General features: G+C 40.5%; 1 protein-coding gene across 8 annotated transcripts in view; it reads left to right on the forward strand.

The window, feature by feature from the left end:
• Nucleotides 1-319: 319 nt before the first annotated feature.
• The window catches only part of gigyf1a (GRB10 interacting GYF protein 1a), a 38,895-nt gene continuing 21,229 nt past the window's right edge, over nt 320-17,985 (forward strand). For 4 of the 8 annotated variants that reach the window (XM_073859877.1, XM_073859879.1, XM_073859878.1 and 1 more), the window contains exons 1-8: nt 320-565; nt 7,822-8,356; nt 8,521-8,584; nt 11,609-11,738; nt 16,661-16,774; nt 16,941-17,055; nt 17,141-17,249; nt 17,476-17,669. In XM_073859877.1, coding sequence (XP_073715978.1) covers nt 8,550-8,584; nt 11,609-11,738; nt 16,661-16,774; nt 16,941-17,055; nt 17,141-17,249; nt 17,476-17,669 — 697 coding nt within the window. In that variant the 5' untranslated portion in view covers nt 320-565; nt 7,822-8,356; nt 8,521-8,549. The remainder of the gene's footprint in view (nt 566-7,821; nt 8,357-8,520; nt 8,585-11,608; nt 11,739-16,660; nt 16,775-16,940; nt 17,056-17,140; nt 17,250-17,475; nt 17,670-17,985) is intronic. The other 4 variants (XM_073859883.1, XM_073859884.1, XM_073859881.1 and 1 more) reach the window with 3 other exon arrangements.

Below are 17,985 nucleotides of genomic sequence, written 5' to 3' on the forward strand. Positions count from 1 at the left end.
CGCTCTCGCGGTACTTTGACACCATCCGCCTATCAGTTTCTGCAGCGCCGCATGAAGTCAAACAAACAAAAGCGCTTATTTGGTCTCGGAGGTAGAAACTGACGTCTGAGCTGATTGTGAAGGGTTGTAAAAATAAGTTTAACCTCAAGGTAAAGTGAAAGTACTGGAAAGGTACTTTATTCTTCAATATGTTTGTATCCCGACACCACACGGATTTGTGAAACAGTAGGGCTTTTATTTTGGAAAAACACATTTTTTAAGCAGCCATTTATGACTTTCGTTAGGGGTCGCTGTATTCAAGTTCCTTTTAAGGCCACTGGCCTCTCCGGTCACGTGGTATGACCGAGTAGGACAGCCATCTTCCCTAAAACACAAACAACAAGAGCGTACTAGACATCAACACGCAGCGACCATTGGCGAGAGAGGGAGAGCAAAAAACGGTGAAACACGATTCTCGAGGAGGAGCACAGAACACAAACAACTGCACATGCATCCAAAGTGAATATAATAGACTTTAAAGGGGCGACTGGATTGTACAAATTGCATCGACGGCTCCAGAAATACGGTGAGCAACTATGTGTGTTTATCCTTGAATGTTTGTAGCGTTAATGGCAGATGGGTGTTGCATTAAGTTTAATGTAGATTTGGAATGGGAAGGGCAGCGTGTGTGCAAATAGCGAAAGCACACCATGAGGTACGTTAAGTGACACATGCATGAGTGTGTGGAATTAAGTTGTGTTGTTTTAGCTTAATATGGGTTGTGTGTGTTTTGTAAGCCAGCTATGGTTGTGGGTTGAAGGCCACGGGAAGCAGCGGAGTGGAGTTTGGAGGGGCGCCGCGTGCACAGGGAGGGGGAGTGTGCATGCGCACACATTTGCCTGCACACTCCCCCTTTCTGTACACGCGACGCCCATCTAAACTATTCTAGACCCTTCAGATGGGACGACAACGTCACCGATTTGATTTTGAAGGATATACGAAAAATAGCCCGGGTATACAAAACGGGCATCTTTTCGAGCTGTATGTTTGCTTTGAACTAGGACAGGTCAAATCGAAACGGCGCAATGGCGAGTAGATGTTGCTTTACACAGCTAAAATATTTAGGTTGCTTTTCAGGGATCTTCTCAGTCATTTCTTGCCCTAATCTTTGTGTTTGACAGTTGCTTGAAATAAAGATAAAATGCTATGTTAGAGGGCCTTTAGCTGTTCTTGCTACGGTGCAAACTGCAAACCTCTTACTGAGATACTACTATGTGCATTTAAATGTATGCATTTTTGAAAGTTAAGTGGTGATGTTAATTGGATTTTTTTGACATGAAGGATTTAAATATTGTCCACGCCCCTTTTTTCCTGACATGCGTAATCATATAGTGTACTTTATTTATAAGAGCCAGACGCGTGAATTCACCCCAGTAAAAATATTTATTCTGACAGTTGTTTTGTTGCTTGGATATTTCTGTTGCTATGATATGTGTAGGTGCTGTGATTCCTTGCATATATTTGGGATATCCCCTGGGATATTTTTAATTCTATGCCCATGTTATCTTTATTAAAATAACTCATGTAGTACTAGTGCAGATGTGTATGTGATCTTAGAGACATTTTGACCTGGCCGAAAAGCACACGTAATGCCCACTTTTACAAATGTTTAGTTTACAAACCTGATGTAAACAAACGTAAACCAACATATGGGGGTGGTTTCCTGGATAGGGTTTAGATTAATCCAGGACTAGGCCTTAAAGTCAAATTGAAATGAAAAACTGTCATTTGTTTTGGAATATTGTGTTTTTTTTATAGACTTATCTGTGAGCTTTATTATTATTTTTAAAAAATTAATGTGGTCTCCTCTTTAATCAAAAACGCAAATTCCCTCCTCGACACAATCTCTCTTTACTTTCGGTCATCTGGTATGGCAGGTGGGCGGGTCTGGCAAAGGATCGCAGCAATTATCAATGTGACCCGACTTCAAACGTTTCCATCAATTCTTGATGGACGAATTCAAGTCCAGTCCTACCTTTTCTTTTATTTCAGAAGCCGTTTCATTCGGATATACGTCACCACAGGGCAAATAAGACAATTGACCTATCGCATATATATATAAATTTTGCATTGTCATTTTTAAAACCCATTATAATTTATTTTCAAATGCTAGTTTTTGTTTCATTAATCAACAAATGACAGAAATACATAATGTTGGACGTAAAGAAATGTACGTCTGTTTTTCGTTATGCATTGCACACAATGACAAGGGATGTCTCATCAGAGCACAAGCAGATTTTTGTGAAAGCCCTAAACAAAGCACATTAAAGGCGCAGTATGCTTTCTTCCCGTGCCTGTGCCTGCACAACGCAACGCAATTTTAGGAGGATGGCTTGTATGCATATGTTGAAACCGCGAGAAACTATATTTGTGCAATGTGTTCATGTCAAATGATCAAGTGTTCATGTAAACACTATGATAGGATTTATCATTCAGAATGATTTCATTCCGATGGAGGCAAAAGGTGTCCATGTAAACATAGCTAGTGACCTGGGTCGCCAGCATAGATATGTACACACTAGATGTCGCCTTGGCTACGGCAGTTCATTAGACCGAATGCGTCAAATAGAGCCGCCATCTTGAAACAGGGGAACCCTGCATCAGCTACACCATTGTAGGCAATGGTGTAACGCAGGAGTGGGGAACCCTGGGTCCTGGAGGGCCACTGTCCTGCAGAGTTTAGTTCCAACCCTAATCAAACACACCTGAATTTCATTTCCAAGTAATCCTGAACACTTGAATTAGATTTTTCAGGTGTGTTTAATTAGGGTTGGAACTAAACTCTGCAGGACAGTGGCCCTCCAGGACCAGGGTTCCCCACCCCTGTTGTAACGGAATGCGATTTTCTTGGTTTTCTTTTGGTTCGTTTCAACAGTCAGACTAGGGCTGCACGATTAATCGTTTTTAAACCGAAATCGCGATGTGAATGGATGAGATTTTAGAATCGCAAGAAATGCGATTATTTCGATTCAAAACTATTAAATATAACAATCATCTAGTACGCAGTTTTTGACAGTTCGCTTCATGCGCATTTTACGTTTGATGCAGTTTAGACCAATAGAGTGCATGAACACTGAGGTGCTGACTACACGTCATCACAACATTTGGAAAACATGAGCGCGAGGAGCAGTTCAACTCCTCAACAAAGTGTACGGCCATATGATTTCCGCGATGCGGAAAACACGGACAGAATCGCGAAATGCATACAAATGGAATTAACTGCACAACGCAGAATGTCATGAAGTTGGCAGATTTTGGATTCAGTCATTTTAAAAACGCATTATAACTCATTAACCGGCAAATGAAAGGAAAGAAATGCGCGAAAACATTTCCCTTTTGTGTAATGTTGGACTTAAAGAAAGGTGTATATACGTCCGTTTCTCGTCATGCATCGCAAACAATGACAAGCGCCTCATCAGACTATAAGCAGGTTTCATTAAAGCCCGGAACACAGCAGACGAAACAGGTACATTATACTTTCTTGCACGCGCACATCTGCACTGCTTTGAATATTTACAGGCATGAGGGTTCATGAAGCGCGCACACAGAGAGCCGTCAGCACACGCGTGATCACTAAACTTACGTTTTCTTTCTTGTCTAAGTGAACATAAACAGCTGGATGTTTATCAGTAGGCTATATTGAAGCAGAGCAGTTTTAAAGCTGTCTTGTGTCTTAAAGTGACAGTAACCTGGTGCTTTCTGTGTCAGAAATGTTTATTACACACCAAAAATTAAAATCACTCCTTACTCTTCACTGAACACGCTTCTGCAGCTCCACATTTAAAATCCTACAGTGAGGACTGTGCAGTCTTTTATTTGTATTTTTTGCTTATGTTAAATCATAGATTCAAATAACTAATATATTTACATTTATTACAGATGCCTGAAAAGTAAAACAAGATGAGTATAGTCTTATGATTAAAAGAAATACTAAACATTTGCTTGTCAGATGCATTGTTGTAGTGACAGCCAAAATACATTGGCCTATATGTTATTTTAAATAAAACTTTCAAAAAAAAAATTTAAATTGTATTTTTTTTAATGTTCTTAGATTAAAAAAAAAGTTTGTCTGCAGAATAGCAAAGTCCTGCAGACAACTTGGTACAATGTTTAAGAGGTTTTAAATAAACAGTAGCACAGCATCTTTCTTTGGTGCTATTAAAACCACCACAACAAACCTGGATGTACCTCTTTTATTATATACTAATGAATCGCACTTTAAATCGCGAATCGCAATTTTGATCAGAAAAATCGCAATTAGATTTTTTCTCCGAATCGTGCAGCCCTAAGTCAGACATATATTAAGCATTGAGTCCAGAAAAAATTGAAGTTTTGATATTATGAAAATCTACTTTTTTTAACTACACTAGTCAACATTCGAAGTGGATCAAAACCATTCAAAAAAGTTTACATAAAAACAATCCCTAATACCCGTTCTTGTCTTAGGACAACTTTGATAAACTTTTTTGATCCACTTCAAATGTTGACTAGTATATAATGCATAGTGCTAATAGGCCTAACATCCATACCCATCACAAAAGTCCGGCATTGTCCAAGTACAGACGGAGATCGTAGCATTACCTAGCTATGTCCTATGACAAGACCCCTGTTTCAAGATGGCACCGGTTTTGACGCATGCTTAGAACCCCAAGGCCACATGATCTATGGGTGGCCAGTAGCAAGCAATGGAGCGCGCTCTGCCGGACAAACAAGTATTTACACCATTTAAAAGCATTTTTTTGTGTTCTATAAAAATTCTATCATATCAGCAGGATTATGTCTGTGGCATATACGCCGATACAGATATATCTGGTTCAGGCTCATTATGGCTTGCAAAACTAAAAAATCGGTTGGCTCTAGTTAGGATATGTCATTACAAGGTGTTTTGAAATCAAGTCAGCTCAAACATGCATTTTAGTCTGGGACTAGAATAAACCTGTCTAGGAAACTGCCCCATAGAATTTTAAAAAACATGTCTGGTGTTATGATCATGATTTTTAAAGTTCCTAAGAATTATTTTTCTGTTTTATGTGGATTATAGTTTTATTGCTTTTAATATTATTAGACCTAAGGATTCTTTTTTGCATATACAGATTTTAACAAACCGCTATCGGCCAATTCCAGTGCGCCCCCACTGCATTTATTTCTACAGAGGAAGGTGTATCTCCAACTACAATAATCATTGGGTTTTTTTTGAAGGACTTTTGATGGAGATCAGATTCAGAGCCGTAATCAAAACATACACAGAGTTTGAACTGTTTGCCCTAAGATGATACTTCCAGGTTTTATAAGTTGGATAAAAGCGCCATCTGGTGGGTAACATCGAAAATACGGATTGCGTGAAAAACTCGTCATTGGCACGGCAGCGTTTTCTTTTAATTGACGAGTTAACTTTTTAAAGACGTGGAAAGAGTTAAGGTCTCCACATTGCGATAAAGTGATAAACAAACCGTGCCTTCACAATAAGGATGTAATGATTATTTGCCTTGAGCAATTTCACACATGGCAAATAAATGTCGCTGATCAAAAACTAGGTGGCGCAACCCACTATTCATAGGTCCAATCTATCGTTTTCATTGTTTAAGACACTTTGTAAACTTGGCTCATAGCACCAAAGCAGACACACAGTTAGAAGAGCAGAGATATAAAGAAAATATATATAAATAATCCATCATTTATCTGCCTAATTTTGCAATTCAATTTTATTTATATAGCGCTTTTCACAATACTCAATTGTTTCAAAGCAGCTTTACATTAATAGAAGCATTAAAAGCACAGAAAAACGACAGATAGCTCAAGATAATACACAATAGCATAAGCAATCAAATTTGCTGCGGCTATGACTCGACATTATGAGCGAGCGTATTACTAATGTAACGTCTAGGAGAAGAAGCTAAGTTAAGCCCAAGCAGGCTACCTCCCCGGGGTAAAAAAAACCCCTAGGAGAAAAAAAACAAAAACCCCAGGTTGTTTAGCCGAGGAAATAAAAAATTAAAAGTCCTAGGAGGGAAAAACCCTTGGGAGATATACATGTATATACACACATATAAACGGATAAGGAGATTAAGCGGGTCCTGCCGGTGGTCGTTGGTCAGGCATCAGCTGGGCATCACATTGAAGGACGACCAGTAGATCAAAGGTGTGCCGACTTCCACATCTACCGGAACTGGGTCTGTTTGTCCCATTGTCCTCAGGGTCGAGGACGAGACAGGGAGAGAAAAACAAAATCATATTAGCGTAGGGGCCGTTCACATGTAATGCAAGTGTCACACAGTGATGTGGTTTAATCAGCTTAGTTTCAGACAGACTAACTATTGCGGCATAATTATATTATCCACAGTTGAGGATTTTGCAAATTGGGGGCCCACTGCGACGGTATATATGGTAACTAAGGGTCACCTTCCGATTTTTAAGAGAAAATGAAACCTGTCGACCCGTTTGACTAAGGCCTGTAACCCCACTGTCGTCGTTAATGCAGGTTCAGTGGCAAACGGGTCTATATTGCATACTATTTACAAGATCACGAGAAAACGCCAACATCGCAACCTGACCATACGTGCCAACCCGTTTGACTAAGGCCGGAAGCCCCACTGTCGTTAATGCAGGTTCAGTGGCAAACGGGTCTGTATGGCATACTATTCGCATTACAAAGATTTTTATCGGCCTAATTTTGCTATCAGACCGATAACCGATAATATTAAAAATAAGCAGTTAGGGCGCACTCACACTATCCAAACCAAACCACGCTCGGGCGCGTTTGACCCCCAAAGCCTGGTTTGTTTGACAAGTGTGATCGCTCTGTTCTACGCCCGGGCGCGGATTGGTTAATCGCGCCATGGCCGGGTTGCAGAGGTGGGCCGGAGCGCGGTTCACTTGGGCTCAGGCACGGAAGGCTGTGGTGTGAGCGCATTCGCGCCTGAGCGCGATTCAAAAGGTGAAGATGTCAGCTGCGCAACCACTCACCTTCATCTGCCGCCGTAAAAACCTTTTGATGCGCGCAGCGGGGTCACGTGAATGTCCGAGCTGCGCACGTGACAGATCAACTAAGCAATATGATGACATGTGAGAAGGCTGTCTGTAATCGCGCACCAAACGACTCCGAATAAAAAACACAGACTTATCATTACGGTGGGTTCCAGTGTTAAGAGAGAGCTTTACTTCCTGCTTTTTTCAAAACAATCGCATTTTAATGACGAAAGCGCGCCCGGACTCGGATCGATAAAAAGTACAGTGTGAGTGCGTGCACCTGGGGGAGTAGGGAGGGGTGACAATCGCGCTGGGGCATGGTTTGGTTTGGTTTGGATAATGTGAGTGCGCCCTTATTGGCCGATAACGATATGTCTGCCGATATATCGTGCATCCCTAGCTCAGATCTCATTGGTCCACCAGTTTATTCATCAGGCGTAAGAGGGAAATTCAACACAGTTGTTGAAAAAAAACCATACTTTTTTGCACCGCAAATAACGGCGGTTAATGTGAAGTCATTCATAGAAACCAAAAGCTTTTTTTCTAGCGCTTTATCACTTCAAACATTTTGCGCCAAAAGTATGCGGTCAGCGTGTAAAGGCTTTAAAACGTGTTGTAAATATTGAGAAGGCCAGGAGGTGGAAAACGAACTCGAGTTGCCTGCTCGCACACTTGTAGCATGTAGCAGCATGTGCATTGCCTATTAGGCCACATCTCTAACATATCTTACTGATTTCCAGTCTACAGCTATATTACTTGTAGTTTCTCAGGAGCATTGAAGAGTTTTATGTGGTTGTTTCTTGTTTTCTTCTGCAGATAAAGGAGGGAGAGAGGGATTGTTGGAGTAAGGAGGGGGTCACCAGCTGGGACCTGGTCCACACAGCATTGCCAGTACCACAAAAAAATACAGGAAGACACGCAGAGAAAAGAGAAATTAGCTTTTGGGGGGTTATTACTGCTTCTGGCAGCTGTATTATCTACTAATTAGTTTAGTTTGTTTTTTGGCATTTTTGATGTTTCCTGCAGTAAATCCCCTTTAGCCGTCACTATCAAATCTGCATTTTTTGCAGTCAAACAGGTATTACACATTTTAAGGATTTTTGATTACATTTTTTGGTTTCTGCTTGGTTTTTATCTGCGTGTTGGCTGAAAACAGAAGAGCTCTTTACTCGCATCTGACCTTTAGGAGATTTTGCTTGTCTGCACACAACTTGAATAAGGCAGCTATATTCCTTCTCAGTCTAATTCAGTTTAACTTTAAACACCCACATACACACATACATACACCTGTTGGCCTTCTCTCCCAAACCTGGTCCAACCTAGTCTCGCCTGCGCCACTTCCCTGGACAGGGTAAGAGTAATGTAATAAATTGTTTATTCAACTTCAATATGTCTTATTTGTATAATCTGTGTATCTAGGCACAGCGCAGTGTACTACATGATTTTTTGGACTAAATGAAGTGAAGTTTGCTAAGAATGTATTACAATGTCCTGCATGCTCATACTTCTTTGTAGATTTTCCCCTCTGAGAAGGAAGGAAGAATATGACTGCTGAAACACTTAACTTTGGCCCAGAATGGTAAAATCCTTTTACATATTTACTTTTTTCTTTTTCTGGTCAACATTATGGAACCAGGTTATTTATATGAGCATTATTGATTGATTTTTTACAAACAGTGTCACTAGAAATAGAAAGATAAAGGTCTGATTTAAAGGAACAGTATGTAAGAAATTTATATCAATTAATCATAAAATGGCCCTGATATGTCACTAGACATTAAGAAATAATTTTCATTTCAAATACTTATAACACTGACAACAGAGGTATGGCCAAGATATTGTCATTTAAAAATTGGAGTTGCAGCCCTCAACTGATGTTTATGTTGTCATGTTGTGTATTGGCCATCAGTTGTGTGATTGCAGTACCAGTTTTAGCCACAAGTTTTGTGATTGCAATACCAGTTTTGGCCACAATCCTACATACTGTTCCTTTAACATAATACAGTCCTTCTAGAAAAACGATTGTTGCGGGCAAAAATCTTTGATATTGCGTCATGTTTTCTTAAAAAATGCGATGGAATATGCAGGATATTTATGGAATTTTATGTGATGAAATTGCGGGAATTTCCAAACTTTTTGCAGCTTTTCAATGATGTTCACGTCACATAATTATGTCACTTGATAACGTTCCCATGGCAACAGGGGACATGGCTGCTTGTGTGAGGTAAATGCAACATTTTGAAAACTTTCTGCTAAGATATATGTGATTTTTACTACGAAAATGCAGGGATTATGAAATCATGCAAGCCCCGCATATTAAGCGCATGGAAATCTGCAATTTATGTGCCGAAAGTGCGGCCTATTTGAAAAAACTTTGTCCGATTATGCGTTTTTCTGGAGGGACTGATAATGGCAGACTACTGGAAAGTTTTTATGCGTCATCGTTGATAATCTGCTGTTGATTAATCATTGTATATGCAGTGTTTCCCCTACCATTATATAAGGGGGGGCGTCCCCTTGAAGGTCAAGTAAATATGATTTGACAGTAATTACAGTGATTGAAAAAAGTATACATTTTGTCTTTTGTGAACAGCAAGGACATTTTTAACTCTTTCCCAGCCATTAACGAGTTAACTTATCAATTAAGAGAAAACGCTTCCCTGCCAATGACGAGTTTTCACGGCAATCTGTATTTCTGCTATTATCCACCAGGTGCATCTGATCTCTAACAAAAGTCCTTGACAAAAATTGAATGATCTCAGCTTTTTGCTCAAAATTTGGTATTTTTGAAGTAGTGTTGGGCGATATGCCCCATTTTGAGATCGTCCTATGTGTGTTTCCTTATATTCCCATTTTAAAATATTTTGGTTGATCCCAGTTTAGATTATAATAAATTTGTAATAAAATAATAATATTTAAGTGGGTCACAAAATAAAAATTCGAGGAACCCGTGTTTTAAATGCTCTTTAAATTACTTTGGATAAATGTGTCTGCCAAATGTGAAAATATAAATTGATCTCTTGTTTAATTTCCATTGTTGTCTGTGTTTCGTAAGCCTGGAGTATAGTCTGTTTTTTATGTTTACGTGAACGTATGCACACTGTCGAATGCACAGCCTTGCAAAGTATAGTTTATTTGACGTGTGCACAGACGTTTAAGGCATGCGTCTTGCGAAAAAATGCAATGCATCTCCTGGCTACATATTACATTCTCCTGTGAGCGCATTTACGACCTACGCTTTCAATGTACGCAGGGTTTCAAAAATGTTTTTAAATAAAAAAAAAAAGAATGCTGAAAATTAAAAAAGTAGACTACACTTAGGCGTTTAGGCTTTCATCATATAGGCAGTTTACACTTGGCATTAACATGCGTTTTCATCGATCGGATCACAAGTGGACGACGTTAATGCCAGGTGTAAACGGTGTTCAAAACGTTTTGGGCTCATCCACTTTCGACCACTTTCAACCACATTCAGAGGTAGTCGAAAACCCTTTGGATCAGATTGCTTTTGTAGTGTAAACACACTTGTGGTTGAATGTGTTCGAACAGCCACACGCGACTGCCTTCTCTCCGCACATTTATCTAATCTGAGGTACTGAGAACAATGTTTTTCATCTTTTCTGACTTCTGGTGCGAACCCATTGTGAACAGCGCTATTTTTAGCCTTTCATTGATAAAACTAAAGCGGCTGATCTTCGCAGTTTCATTTTGAAAGCGTGTGAAAGTTGCGCAATCCTTTTCATCAATTGCGCTGAAATTCAGAGAAAGCTCTAACATATACACGTACAAAACACTGTGCAGCATGTTTACTTGCTATACAAGCAGCGGACTCCGACATAATATTAGTTTGCGTCCATATAAACTCATCATTACTACTGCTCGCGTTTGAATGACAGCAGAGAGACTCGCCCACCGTCTCGACAGACCGCCCCCTTACAGTATTCAGGACAGAAGCGGTCGAAAGTGGACAAAAGAGACGGATTTAAATACCAGGTGTAAACGTGATGTGTGTCTGTCGTCCACTTGTGATCCGATCGATGAAAATACATCTTAATACCAAGTGTAAACAGCCCCCTAAACTTGTAACCACACTTTTCCTGTGTCGTCTTTTGCTTGGCTTGTCCCATTGCCTTTCTTTCAATATGTAACACTAGGCAATTTTTGAACCTTTTTTTGTTTGTTTTCTTAAGTTTCTCTAAGATCTGCTCGCACCCTTCGTCCCAACCCCCTTCTCTGCCTGTATCTCCTCTTGGCACAAAGTAAACGATTATGCAGAAATGAAGCCGTTTTGGCGTGGTCCTCTACTGAACTAAGGCTCCTCTGTGCATAGTTGGTCTTAAGCCAAAGAAAGTGGATTTTTGGGTTTGAAATGTACAATGCAGGGGTGGTGTGTTTCCTCAGAGCCTTCTTCACAAGCTTATCTCAGCAGGGTAGTGTTTGTGTAAAGTTTAAACAGCCACCAGAGGTACTGAGAGATCCTAAAATAAACCAGGATATACAGCAGTCACCATCGACAGGGCCGTCCTTGGAGGGTAGCCAAGTGTGGGATGTTGCTCCCGCTGGATCTCTTTTGATCTCGTCTCATCTGATCACTCTCTTTCAGGCTCCGTGCACTTTCCAGTGGAGGCAGTGTGTCTTCCCCTCCTGCCTCTCCTGCTATGCCAAAGTACAAGCTGGCCGAGTACCGTTATGGCCGAGAGGAGATGCTAGCACTTTATGTCAAAGACAACAAGGTGGGAATGAACTTATTGTTTTTTTTAGTATGTGTAGCATAATTATGCTTGGAGCAATAATTATCAAATATAGTAATTTACTTTTAAAATAATTTTTGATGACAGTATTGAGCTTATAAAAAGGCAAGGCCTTAATTGACACTTACTCCAATACAATCCTTTTAGTAACTACACAACTTTATGATGCTTGCTAGATTAATTCATTAAAACCTGACTAGTAATGACATCTTACTTGCTCTTTAAGCACTCAAATCATGGGGTTGAATGGAAGAACTAATGATTGGAGCATAATTTGCTCCCCAAACCTGGCGCTGTTACCAGCTGTGTGAGGCACCTGCTGCTCATCATAGTCTTGTGCAGCTTTTTATGAGCATGCACAGTGAATTTAGGCTTTGTAAACCGACTGTTATTGAAGAGTGGAAACATTAAAAACTACATTTGACCTCGGGGCTAAATCTTAGTCCACGTGTTGGCATAGAAAGCATTATATCATGTGTCATGCTAAGAGGGTGTTTTCATAAAAGTCTTAAAGGTACAGCAGCAAAAGCCAGCATGTTTAACTCATACGGTCGGTGAAAGGGTGATTGATTATAACACATAATAAGTAACACAAGTGCAAAAATGCAAAAAACTGTGACCTTTTAGCATGACTTTTGATTAAGAGGATATTTTTACACAGTAAATTAAAATAAAAATCATTTTTACACTGTGTTTGTGTTGTCGTCGGGCTTATATCACTCTGGCGTTGTTGAGCAGTAAACTATTCATATCTGGTTAGTCTTTAGTGGTGTTCACATGAACAGAGCATGTCTAATACATGTTTCTACTGGTTAGTTTGAAAATGCAAAAAATGCGTCTTACTGGTACTGACACAAGTCATAAAGGTTTCCATGGGCAACCGCAGAGCCGAAGCTCTAGTGCAACAAAAATAGACTGTACCTTCTGTGACCTATAAAGCAGTAAGCCATAAAAGGCTGTGCATTACAGTGATTTTACCCATCATGTTTTATAAAATCGTGTCACCAATGTGTAATGAGTAAATAATTATTTAAAGTCCCAGTGTGGGTTTTAGCAGCATCTAGTGGTGAGATTGCATATTGCAACCAACCTCAATTTCAAAACGCAAAGATAGGCTAATGGCGCATAGTACCCCACGGTTTAGTTTAGTTTGGGTCGGGTCAGCTCACCTCACTTTGGCGTGGTTAGCTTTTCCATCGAGTTTAGTATCACTTCGGAATGGGCGGGATTATAGGCGTGTCGTTATATTTGCGTGCCTACTTCTGTGACATCATACAAGTGAGAGCGTCACTGTACATTCCCATACATTTATTTGGCCATCACAAATAGATGTTTGCATATCGCGTTTATCACTAACGTTACCTCTGTCTCACGTGACAGTTTCTGTTCAGGCACCTGTGGCGTCGGTCGACGGCGCTTTGCTGAGCCTCATTGAAGTTGCATTGAAGCATATATAATGCTGACGTGCTCGTCGCGAATGTTCCGCCACAAACTGCAAGTCTGGAAAAAACTGTTGTGGTGTTCCTGATTCTCATCCTGTGGATGTTTTTCATTGCTAAAGGGAGTTTGGGAACTTATAGCAGGGCACGGATGACGGCATGTTTGCTCGAGACGGCGCAAGCTAACATGGTAAAGCTAATCTTTTACATTATAGCTGGTAGTAACAATTCTCTCAGACCAATCAGTGATCTACAGTGTTTTTGCGTCACATTTGGTATCAACTCGGGTCGCTTTGAACCCCAATAGAGGTGGTACGAAAAAAAGTATCGGGTACTACGTACTGCACCCAGTGGAAAAGCTCCCAAAGATGGCTATGACAGGACAAACATGTCGTCATCTGAGAAAACGTAGGGACAACATGTGCTCTGTAGATCAGTTGTCCTTTTTGGGCTACTGTAGAAACATGGCGGCGACTTTCATGTAAGGAGACCTGTGATGTATATAGATAAAAATACTCATAAAAACACAACAGTTCATTAAGGTCTTTATACACCACTGATAATATGGGTACATATATTATAATGAATTTCTGTCAAGAGATCCTTCTTAAAGTCCCACATTCAAAGTATAATGGCGCTTTTCCATTGCACAGTACCTCACGGTTTGGGTCGGGTCAGCTTACTTTTGGGAGCTTTTCCACTGGGTGCAGTATGTAGTACCCGATACTTTTTTAGTACCACCTCAGTCGGGTTCCAAGCGACCCGAGCTGATACCAAAATGTGACACGAAAACACTGTAGATCACTAATTGGTCTGACAGAATCGTCACTACCAGCGTCATCGCTATAATGTAAAAGATTAGTTTAACCTTCATGCTAGCATCCGCTGTCTCGAGTAAACATGTTGTCATCTGTGCTATAAGTTCCCAAACTCCCTTTTAACGATGAAAAACATCCACAGGTTGAGAATCAGAAACACCATAAAGTTGCGCATATATGCTTAAATGCAACTTAAATGAGGCTCAGCGGAGCACGTCGACTGACGCCACATGTGTTTGTACAGAAACTGTCACGTGAGACATAGGTAGTGATAAACGCGATGTGCAAACATCTATTTGTGGTGGTCAATTTTAATTTTGTGGCAGATAAATGTATTGGAATGTACAATGAGGTTCTCACTTGTATGATGTCACAGCAGTAGGCAGCGCAAATATGACGACACGCCTATAATCCCTCCCACTACGAAGTGTTACTGAACTCAATGGAAAAGCTAACCGAGCCAAAGTGAGGTGAGCTGACCCGACCTGACCCAAACCAAACCGTGGGGTACTATGCGATGGAAAAGCGCCATAAGTGATGTTAACCTATAGCTTAATTCAGACTTGGCCGCACAATTAGCAACATTTCCAAAACTCCTCCCACTCTAAACATGCATGCAGAGACTCTTGGTAAACATTACAATGAGAAACTTGGCAGGAGAGCAGCAACGTGTATGTATTAAAGCAGTGTATCATCTATCCGTAATATAAGCCTGAGCAGTGAACTTTAAGATGCTTTTATTGGTATAAAAGGATTAGTTGTTAACAACAGTGGCCGCAAAATAATGTGCACCATAAACGGATGCTTTTAATCCCCTGCTTTATGTGCACTGGCTTTTAAAAGAAAGTGATTGGCAGGCATGAAGTGCCTTTAAGCATTCTGATAATAAATGTGACTGGTTGCATTGTTGTTTGCGGTTTATTATCTAGTGTTGTCATGAAACGTTTCATCTTTAAGGTTTTCAGGGTACCCTTTCTTAAAAAAAGATTCTTTAAATCGTAATCTTTGCATCTGCGGTGTAAGCCCACTGTTTGGATATGCCCTTGTCAAAGCATGTCATACATTGTGACAGGGGCAAATTACATCAGCTTTAAGTGGACACCAACTGTGCTCACATGACTCTTTTCGGTAGCACAATGGAGGATGAAGGCTCAACTTAGTGGGGTATTGCTGAAGTTTGATGTCTTAATACAGAAATATAGCTGTATGATTTTGTATACAAACCTTGTATAATAACTTTGTCTTTGCAGTATAAGCTTTTCCGAGTCAGTAGTTTGTCTACATTGAATTGCTTTGTTAAGTGTATTGTGTAAATGGCGATAACAGATATGGGTCACTTTTAAAAGATGATGTGAGCAGGTCTTTTAAAAAATGGATGTAGTCAACAAATCAGAATTGGGCATCAAGACCTGCAGGGTAAATGCAACCTAACAGTATGTTGTTTATGTAGTAATACATAGACTTGGCATATTTGATATAAAAACACTGTTAGCATAAAACTTGTAGGCAGATGTCTGACCCTAGCGGGTTCAGGTCTAAAAGTTTCATGTGTGCCTCAGACATGGGTCGGGGTACAATAATAGCGGCATCGGTTCTTGGGTAATTAAAAATGAATGTTTTTGCCTAACGGACCCAAGACGATCCGAACTATGTCGCGGGTGTGCGTTGATGTCCTTTTTCAAACCCTCCTCTCTTTGCCTATAGCGCTTGCAACATTGTGTTGCTGGCAGTAGGTTCATTTTCGTTGAGACACACCGGTCAATCAATTTTAAATGTACATTTTAACACTTACCTTGATGTCATCGTCAGATAACAAAGGAAAATAAATGGAGCAGCGGGTCAGATTGGTTTCGAGGCCACCAAGGTTTCTTTCTGCATGTCGGGTTTGGGTTAAAAGGGATTCGGGTCAGTTTGGGTCAGGTACATTTCTTTGGATCCGAGAAGACCCCTGGTCTGTGTTAGTATGATGTAACATAATTGGGTACAGCCATAACCTACCTGAAACTAGAAGTGGTGTCTTAAAGGGGACATACCATGAAAATTTGACACTGTTCCATGTTTAAGTGCTATAATTGTGTCTTCTATCAACCCAGAAAATGTAAAAAAGATCAACCCAGTAACTAAGTTTTGGTAAACCATTCTCTGCAAGCATGTGAAAAAATAGGTCATTGAAATTTGGCTCCCCTTTTGATGTCAGAAGGGGATAATACCGCCCTTTAACCTGCTCTATCCAACCACGCCACTGCCATTTAGTCCAGAAATCAACTCATTTGCAATGTTAAAGGACACACCCAAAAACGGCAAATTTTTGCTCACAACTACAATTTTAGCATGCTATAATAAATTATCTATATGGTATTTTGAGCGTGAACTTCACACATGCACTCCGGGGACGCCAAAGATTTATTTTATATCTTAGTCTTTTGAAATGTCCTCTATAAAGTAACTCAAGGTTTTTGTTTCTTGCATTCTTAAATCTGAAACTTGACCTTTCTAAACAACAAAGTCATTTTCTATCGTCTTAATATATGCTCCTGTCCAGTGTCCAACGTTTCTCCAGTAAACCTGATATTTGTATTCATTTGTATTTCTTCATTTGAATATACAGGCTAAGCATGAGTCATAGTCAAAGACTTTGTGTTTTTAGGTTCCTGAAGAAATGCAGGATAAGGAGTTTGCTGTTATTCTTCAGGATGAACCTCAGCAGCCGCTGGCACTGTTGCCTCTCACTGAGGAGGAGCAGGTGAGACAAGCAGACGAGGTATTTAAGTTTCAATCTGGTTAGACATACTTCATGTTTTGTAGATGTATTGAGCCGAGGCAGGCACGTCGTTAACGCTAAAAATAAAGCGGCGCTCGAGCTGCTTTAATCTCCACTGCTCCTGCGGTTCTGGTTGAATTCTTGGCGTTTTGTTTTCTCTCTGCAGAGGAACTTTTCCATGTCTGTCAATAGTGTGGCTGTGCTGAGGCTTATGGGTAAAACGAATGGAGCTGCGCCTGCTGGGGTGAACCGAGGTAGAGGCAGCGTGCGAGGCGGCCGGGGTAAGATGACCTGTTGATTTTTAAGTATGTGAATTGTTCACATAGTGACAGCAACACTGAATTGCGGATCGTGCTGTGTGTTTAGGACGAGGAAGGGGCGAGGGGGGGTTCTACCAAAGAAGTGGTGAGGAAGTAGAGGGTGGTTTCGGTCGTGGTGTTCGAGAGATCCATCGTAGCCAAAGCTGGGACGACAGGTATTCTCTTTGCTAATTCTTTCCTTAAATATATTTTCTAGTCTTTCATAGAAGCATTAACATTGGTGTGGCAAACTGTTAATGTGGTGCTCTAAACTTGTGGTGCTATTTTTTTAAGCACTAAATTCACTTTAAATTTACAGCCCCACCCTCTATATTTATAGTTTATCACATTGTAATCTTAGTGCTTGGCTTTCTCACTAAACAACATTTTTTTTATTTACAGAAGTGAGAGACGTTTTGAGAAGCCCCTCCGGAGGGAAGGGGTGCGGCTTGGTTTCGAGGAGGCAGGTTCGGTCGGAAGAAAGGAGTTCATGCGCTCTGACAGCGACAACTGGCGTACGCTGAGAGAAGAGCAGGAGGAGGAGGAGATGGGAGAGGCCGGAGGCAGCTGGAGACTCGCTGTTGCAAGAAGAGATGGTACACACAGACTTAACACATGTTAGGTTAAGGATAACTTAAAGGGGGCCGCACACCGGACGCGCAGCTCAGCACCGTGCTGAGTCGCGTCTAGGACAACTCGTAGGTATCGTGCACATTAAAAAGCGTGAGCTTGGTCAGATAGCGTCTACTTCAAAATGCAAAATATACGTTAGCAGACAATGTTAATTGTTAATGATTTGCGACAAATATGTTGTTATTTAATGTTAGGGTGATTCTCACGAAACCATTGAAACACCACGGCACTAATGATTTTAGCTTTAAAATGTGTAATATAGTAACATTCAAAAGCATC

The sequence above is a fragment of the Misgurnus anguillicaudatus genome, chromosome 21 (genome assembly GCF_027580225.2).
Source record: "Misgurnus anguillicaudatus chromosome 21, ASM2758022v2, whole genome shotgun sequence".
NCBI lineage: Eukaryota > Metazoa > Chordata > Actinopteri > Cypriniformes > Cobitidae > Misgurnus > Misgurnus anguillicaudatus.